Raw genomic sequence first — 7847 nt, forward strand, 5'->3', positions numbered from 1 at the left:
ATCTATCATCTATCTATCATCTATCATCTATCTATCTACCTATCTATATCTATCTATCATCTATCTATCATCTATCATCTATCTATATCTATCTATCATCTATTTATCTACCTATCTATATCTATCTATCTACCTATCTATATCTATCTATCTATTGTCTATCTATCATCTATCTATTTATCTATCATCTATCATCTATCATCTATCATCTATCTATCATCTATCATCTATCTATCTATCTATCATCTATGTATTTTTTAAGAGAGATTTTTGCTATAGGAGGGCACATACACTCTCTGGAGAGACAAGACAGAGAGAGAAAGTGAGAAATCACCCCCAGGGAGAATGGCCATACCATAGTCCCTTCTCCTCCATTCTCCTCCTGGGATTTTGGGCACACACATATGACATACACCTGTAGTGAGTTTCAAGCCACTGGGTCCAGGACTCAAACTGCGGTCAGCATTGTAAGTTCAGTGTTCTAATGACTTCACCACCTGCCAGCCCCTGATGTGTGTATTTTAAGTACAACATTTTTATTGAAAAAAGAAAGAAAGAAGAAAGAAAAAGAAAGAAAGGAAGGAAGGAAGGAAGGAAGAAGAAAGGAAGAAAGAGAAAGGGCGGGCCATTCAGTAGTGTGGTGGTTAAGGTGGCTGGGTCCCATGTGGCTGACTTCAACTTCAAGTCCTACGTCTGGCAGCTTGAAAACATGCTGGGTGCGTGCGTCTGCATCCCAGATCCCGAAAGGAAGGGGAGGGGGGGAAGGGGTTGTAGTGCGGCCATCTTCCCTGAGGGCTCCCTCATCTCCTTCCCCATCTCTGTCTCTCTGGTGAGCACTCTGGGGACTTAACAAAAGGAAGACAAGGTCACAGTGCGGGGAGAGGTGGGGCCCCAGCCCCAGCAACCGGGACAGGGACAGGGACAGGCCTTGCCAGCACCAAATCCCACTCGAGGCAGGGCGTGTGGGACTCGCCAGCCAACTGCACACGTAGGCCCTGCCCCTGCTCGCGGGTCCACAGACACGGGGCCTGCTGCGCTGCAGACCCAGCTCTGGGCGGTGGCCCAGGAACCTGCTTCCAAGACACAAGGAACCAGAGGAGGCCAGAGAGGGCCTCCAGGAGGCATGTGCATCCCCTCTGGGGGCTGCAGGATGAGGGGATGGGAGGTGGGTGCCATCCCTGACCCCGCTGTCAAAGGCCCACCCAGGGCGGAGTCGCCGTGGGGATGCCTGGACTGGAGGCTGCCCTGTCTCTTGCCGGCTCCTCCCCACCCCACCAGCCTGCACAACTGTGTGCAGGGCACATGGCATGCAACCAGGCCAGCGTGTGGACCTGTGGTGCCCTTCCCAGTGACGGCAAGGCTGGAACAGCAAGTCTCCGGGGACCCACACTCAGCACCCCCCAGGGAGAGTGGGGGAAGTTCTCTGGACCCCTTGAGTTCAAGATGGCACCCGGGGAAGGGGCCTTCTGGAAACCCGCCCCGACGCAACAACAAATTCAGCACCAAAACCAAACCAAACCAAAACCAAACCAAACCAAAACCAAACCAAACCAAAACCAAACCAAAGACGGAAGACGAGAACCAGAACACCTACGTGGGCCAGCGAGGGAATGCCAGCTGTGCCGCTGCCGTGGGAACAGCGGGGACACTCCTCCAACACCCACAGGGCATGCTGCCATGGGGCCTGGCCGTTTCCTGCCTGCTGGTTCCCAGGACGACAGTCCTGAAAGCGGCGTTCAAACGGGCACGCACACCCAGGCTCACAGAGCCGAGTCACATGGCCGGGGTGGGGAGGGGCGGGGGGCATCGAGGAGCCACCGAGGTCTGTCCACACGGGATGCAGAGCGGCCATGACAGGAACGACACGGGGGAACCCGAGGACACGGCACTCCGAGAGGAGCCAGGCCCATTGCCTGCGGCCCCAGGTACTGGGAGGCGGGGCGCAGGCAAGTCCAGGGGGCGGGTGTGGGCAGCTGCTCCAAGGTCAGGGTCTCTGTGGGCACCTGGTGTCTGGGCCAGCAGGGCCGGGAGTTGTGCAGCTCTGTGACCGCACTAAAAGCTGCCAGCCATGTGCTTCCGAGTGACAGACCCAAGTTCCAGTGAGTGCGGCGGTGCAGGCTAGCACGGAGCTGGGCAGCGTGGGAGGGTGCCAGCGGCCTGCCCTGGGGGCCGTGCGGCCAAGGCGGGCCCTCGCACACAGTACGCCTGCACCCACTCACCCACCTGCCTGGGACCTCCTGGTCCCCCAGCACCGTGCCAGATGTCACCTTGCTCCACGCGGGCACTGGCGCTGCCAGGCTCTCAGGGGCTTCTGGGCCCTGAAGCAGAAGGAGGTGTGTTCAGAGCCACCTGGACCAAGCCCCCAGGACTCACCTCTCAGCCTCAGGGCCACACGGGGGATCAGGGGGCCTCTGCTTCAGAGGCTGTGGCAGAGGCAGGGCCCTCCAGAGCCGGCTGCACCCAGCTAGGCAGGTGTCCAGGGCCCCCAGCCCACCCCACAGAGGGGAAAAGGTGCCCTATGTCTGAACCCTGCCCTCCTAGGCCTCCCCGAGAGGAGACTCCTGCAGACACAAGTCCTGGGAGGCCCGGGGTGGCCGAACTGAGCACCCGCCCCCCAGGCACATACCCCCAGCTGCGCAGAACTGGGGACGAACGTCACGATGCCAGGGCTGGTCTGGGAGACCACAGGGCCGGCTCTGCTCAGGGCGGCCTCCTTCTGCTTCCTGTAGATTTCCTGCAGCCTCTGGTTTCTCCGCTCCAGGGTCCGTGCGGCCGTGGCTTTGTCTTCCTGGGCCTGCCGCCGTCGTGCCAGCGCCTTCTGACGCATGAAGTCCCTCAAGGACTCGGAGCTGTAGGGATGGCCCAGGGAGCCCCGGGGTCTTGGGCAGGGCGGGGGCGGTCGCACATCCTTCTTCCCCAGGGGGCTCTGCAGAAAGCTCTGGCTGGGCCTCAGCCCCGTGAGCTTGGCTCCAGAAGACGGGGGGACGGCGCCACTGCCCTTTCCCAGGGTGCTGGCCCTCTGTGCCAAGGCGGTGTGCCGGGCAAGAGAAGGGACAGCTTCCCGAGAGCTCCATGGTCGGGGGGCAGGGGATTCCCAGCCTTCACTAGCCCCCGAGGCCCTTGGTAGACAGGCCTGCCCAGGCAAGGCACTCCAGGGCTGCCAGGAAAAGGAACCCAGCTTCCCAGGGGGGCTCCCCAGTCTCTGGAAGGAGGGGTCCTCTTTGTGACCCACCCAGGCCCTCTGAGGACCAGCCTGTGCAGCTAAAGCACTGCAGGGCCGCTGAGAGAAGGGGCCCAACTTCTCAGGGGCGCTCCCAGGTCTCTGAAAGGAGAAGTCCTGTCCTTGGGCTGCCCATGCCCTCCGTGAACAGGAGGGCTGCCCGACCGATGCACTCCAGGGCTTCTGGGAGAAGTGGCCCAACCTCGTTGGGGGGTTTCCAGGTCTCTGGAAGGAGGGGTGCTGATTGAGGCCCACCCAAGCCCTCCGTGGACAGGATTCCCACTCGGCCAAGGTGCTCCAGGGCCGGGGGGCGTGGAAGCTCCTGGCTCTCTCCAAAGGAGGCCTGCCCTTCATTGCGGTCCAAGGACTCTTCAAAAGGGAGCCCCGCATGTCCGGAGCGCTCCGGGGACCCTGCCGCCTCTGCCCTGCCGGGTCTCGAGGGCACGGCTTCGTGTGCCTGCATTCCCGCACACCCTTGGGTCCCTGGGCTAGCTCCAGCCCGGCCTGGACCTGCTGGCGGAGGTCTCGCAGGATAGCCATGGCCGTTTGCATTGTCGCTGGCCGATCGCGGGAAGCCACGCTGGGTGCATCCTCAGACATCTGCTGGCCACTGTGGGCAGAGGCAAGCCTGGGCGAGCAGGTTTGGACAGGTGGGCGCTCAGTGGCTGTAACTTTCTTGCCGTCTCCTGCGAAGACACACAGGGTGCAGCCCCCGGAGGAGAGGCCATAGGCCTGGATGTGCAGGAAGGGCAGGTGCCATGCCTCGGGACCAGGACCGTGCCTGGGCACCCCTGGACTGGCGAAAGCTGAGCACAGTGGAGTGCAGACAAGTTGGCCGAGGGGCCCCTGCCACTCCCGATCTTCCACCCGGAAGCCTAGGTGGGGTGCCTCTCGGGATGGAAACCCTCTCCTTGGGCCTTTAGAAATAACCACGCTCCAGAGTCCCCTCTCTGGGTGGTTTGCAGAGTGATGGGCTGGGGCCTCTTCCAGGCTCTGAGCCCAGGCAGCTCTCCTGCCCCTGCATGCATCGGGAATCCGAGGGGAGCGTGGCAGACACACATACCTGAGTCTGTGGTGGGAGCCTTGCTCTGAGGCCTGCAGAGGCCAGGGGGTGGCCCAAGCAGTGACCTCACCAGAGCCTGTCCTTTTCTCCAGGCATAGACGCCAACCAACTCGGAATCTGGAACAGAGAGACGCAGCCACGGTGCCATAGCCCCTGAGCGCTGACCCTGGGGAGGCTTGCTGGCTCCCCGCAGCCCGGGAGGCCGGGATGGGGCTGAGTCTGCGGCCCGAGTCCAGTTCTCTCGGGCAAAGCCAGACCCTCAGCCCTAGGCAGCGTGGGCCAGGGCTGAGTCCCAGGGCAACCGCAGACGGGTGACCTGTAACTTCCCTGACCCCCGGCGTCCGCCTCAGTAATACCAGGTGATGATACCGCCCCCACAGCGCCTGCTGTCGGCGATGGCCAGATGGGCGTCCTCGCTGCGCACCCGGGGTCCTCTCCCCAGGGACGAGAGGCCACCATAGCTGGGCACACGCACTGAGCCCAGGAAACGGATCTGTCTATAAGCCGACAAGTAGCAGCAGGGAAGGGCTGAGCGAGACTCCCAGGCCGGCAGGACGGGGTGTCGGATGCCGTGGAAGTAAATGGCCACCATATCCCGGCGCAGACAGCGCGCCTCGGTAAGTCACTGATGAACACCGTCTGTCAGAGCGACTTCATCACCGCCGTCTGCCTCACCACCTTGTCACAAGCCCACCCTTGGGGCCCACAGGCAAAGCGGCGGCCAGTCTTTGCCTGGCGTGTGCTCTGTCACGCTGCGCGCTCATGTTCCTCCTGGTCTGCCAGCTCGCAGGCCAGGACCACAGCTGCCGCGTGCAGCCTTCCATGTGCTCCCCGGGGGTGGGCAGCCCAGGGCAGCACCGTGTAGCCCGGGTCCAGACCCCCACACCACCTCTGCCAAGACTTGCTCTTAGCCCACAGAGAGGAAATTTCTGCCGAATGAGGGACCATCCAGAGACCGGACCACTGCGAGCCAGAGACCTCCCCAGCACCCCTAGACATGGCACCCTCCCGGAGCTGCCCCGACCCTTGCTGGTCAGCTGTGGGCCTGAAGCTCCTCTCGGGGTGGGGGGGGACAGGGCCAGCAGAGTCACACCCTCTGGCCACATGGCCAAGGTCAGCGTGTCCTCCCTAGGACAGGCCTCCATGGCCACGACCTGAGGTCACAGAGAGCTGAGGTGGCCTCGGGACAGGTCTGTCCTCACCAGCTGTGGTATGGGCAGCGACCTGACTGCTCTGCAGGTGGCACTTACCCGGCCACGCCCCCAGGCCAGAGCCGCAACAGTGGCCAGACCTTGCAGGAGCTGGGCTGGGAGGGGTCGAGATTCCACTGCTCAGGAAGGACTCAGCCAGAGCAGGACTGGGGGGACCTGGGCGGCCCCCCACCCAGAACTGGCATGTTCCCATGGGCCAGGCCTGGGAGCCATGGGGAGGGGCTGCCTGTCAGCCAGCTACTCTCAGCCCTGCAGCCCCCCAGCCCTGGTCCGCCCACCATTAGTCCACCAGAGGGGTCTCGGTCGATAAACGGGTCCTGATGGGCACATTTTTTTCTCCAACTGAACAGTTTAATGGCAATTAATTTTTTTACGAGAGGATTTTTAATCTGTGAAAATGGATGAAGCCCCCAAGTGCCCCGTCAGAGTCTGGGAGCTGACCTAATCTATGATAAAAAATGCAAAGTGAGGTGCTATAATCGGAAATTAAATACTGGGCTTCATTTTCCTGCAGTCCGATGGATGAATATTTTATAACTATTGTGATTTAATTTTTTGTTAACTACAGCACATTTCAAATTCATCCAATTCCCAAGTCCTATGGGTCTGACCTCTGACCGCAGTCTCATCTCTCCTTAGCCTGGCCGTGACTTCATCACTGACAGAAACTAATGGTCAACACGGTGAGGGTGACACGGCAGAGGGGTGATGGATGTGGCCGGTGGCATGCCCTCTGACCCCGTGTCAGGCAGAAAGCAGGTCGTTTTTCAAGCACGCCATTAAAATAAAACAAACCAAGGCTTGGGGTGGGTGACAGTGCAGAAAACTGTGATTGTTTATGCATTTTCTTTTTTCTTTTAAGAAGACATTTTTTGCTATAGGGTATGTGCGCTCACTGGAGAGACAGAGACAGAAAGCGAGAAATCACCCCCTGGAGGGGATGGCCACGCAGCAATCCCTTCTCCGCCATTATCCTCTCGGGATCTTGGGCGCGCGCGGTGTGTTTTAAGCTGCTCTGTCTGGAACTTGAACCACCGTCGACCATGCGGGAGTCTAGTGACAGCCATTACACCATCTAGTGGTCCCTGTTTATGCATTTTCAGTGGGCCTTCTGGAACCTTCTTGCCTCCCCATTGCTTGCCCTGAGGCTCGGTGCAGGTACTCCTTCCTCTCTGCATCCCCTCTGGCCGCTGAACAAACATGCCTGCCCTAGGCCACGTGGCCCTGCAAGCTGCTCCCTCCCACTGGGCACCCTGGGCTGAGCGCAGCACAGATCAGGAGACGTACTTCCCCCGGGGCAGCCGCTGCTCTGCTAGGAGGTGGTATCTGACGACAGGGGGCCTTGGGTATCTGGACACGGACACTGCAGGGCCCTCATGCCATGGGGACTGGGCCCAGAGCCCCACAATCCTGAGCCGCACCTTGGCCCTGGTGCTGCTTGTGTTTAGACCAAAGGCATGCTCTCCCTGCCTGGGGGCTCTCGGTGGTCCCAGAGCCCAGGCCTGCAGGATGGGCATCAAGAAGGTACCGCTCTCAGCGAAGAGCCAGACCGGTCACGGCTCAGCCTGGCTCTGCCTCGACCTTGTCCCCTCATCTACAAAATACGAGAGCCTGCCCACAGCACAGAGAGCCCGTGTGGCCGGCACGGAGCCTGGGCCCTTCGAAGGACAGCCCGAGGACTGGCCTGCCCGCCCTCCGCCATGCCCACGTGACTAGGTCTTGGCCCGCCACACTCAGGCAGGGCGTCTAGCCACAGGGCAGGACCCCCTCAGGGTCACCCCACAAGCTCCCAAGACCACACCCAGACTGGACAGCGGCACCTCACAAGGGCGCGGCACCCCACTGTTCTTGGCACAGATGCCCCAGTTAGAAATTCCCTGGTGCGGGCAGCCCCGTGGCTGAGGTCAAGGGAGCCAGTGGGTAACAGTGACTCAGAGCTTGGCCCTGGCAGCTTTAGAACACCCTGGGCCCATGTGCATGCATGCCCCAAACCCCAACAGGAAGGAGAAGCAGGGGACTGCAGCACGACCATGCTCCTTCGGGGGTTCACGCTCTGGTGAGCACACATACTCTGCTGGCAATGCAAATGAACAAGTGAGTAATTCCTCGGTGGCCCGCCCCCGGTGGCTGCAGTGCAGTCTCTCAGCAGAGCTCTCCGGGACGCGTCTCTGAGCTTCATCATCAGTCACTTGGGTGAGTTTCTCCCTGTCACTACTCTGAGTCCCCAGAGTTGCCTGAGGGGCCAAGACTGACCCCTGGCCTTTTCCTACCACCCAGCGCTTGGGTGAAAGCAGACGTTCGGGTCTAAGTCCCCAGCCAGGCCCAACAGGCTGCACTTCAACCAGGCTTCCTG

General features: G+C 60.7%; 1 protein-coding gene across 2 annotated transcripts in view; it reads right to left on the reverse strand.

Annotated features, from left to right (window-relative positions):
- The window catches only part of LOC102493356 (coiled-coil domain-containing protein 187), an 18698-nt gene that overhangs the window by 6065 nt on the left and 4786 nt on the right, over positions 1–7847 (reverse strand). For both annotated transcript variants that reach the window (XM_006163346.3, XM_006163345.3), the window contains exons 5-7: positions 4284–4400; positions 2627–3906; positions 2224–2318 (exon numbers count right to left, since the gene is read on the reverse strand). In XM_006163346.3, the coding sequence (XP_006163408.1) occupies positions 2224–2318; positions 2627–3906; positions 4284–4400 (1492 nt within the window). The remainder of the gene's footprint in view (positions 1–2223; positions 2319–2626; positions 3907–4283; positions 4401–7847) is intronic.

Source organism: Tupaia chinensis, unplaced genomic scaffold (assembly GCF_000334495.1).
Source record: "Tupaia chinensis unplaced genomic scaffold, TupChi_1.0 Scaffold142100_1, whole genome shotgun sequence".
NCBI classification, from domain to species: Eukaryota; Metazoa; Chordata; class Mammalia; order Scandentia; family Tupaiidae; genus Tupaia; species Tupaia belangeri.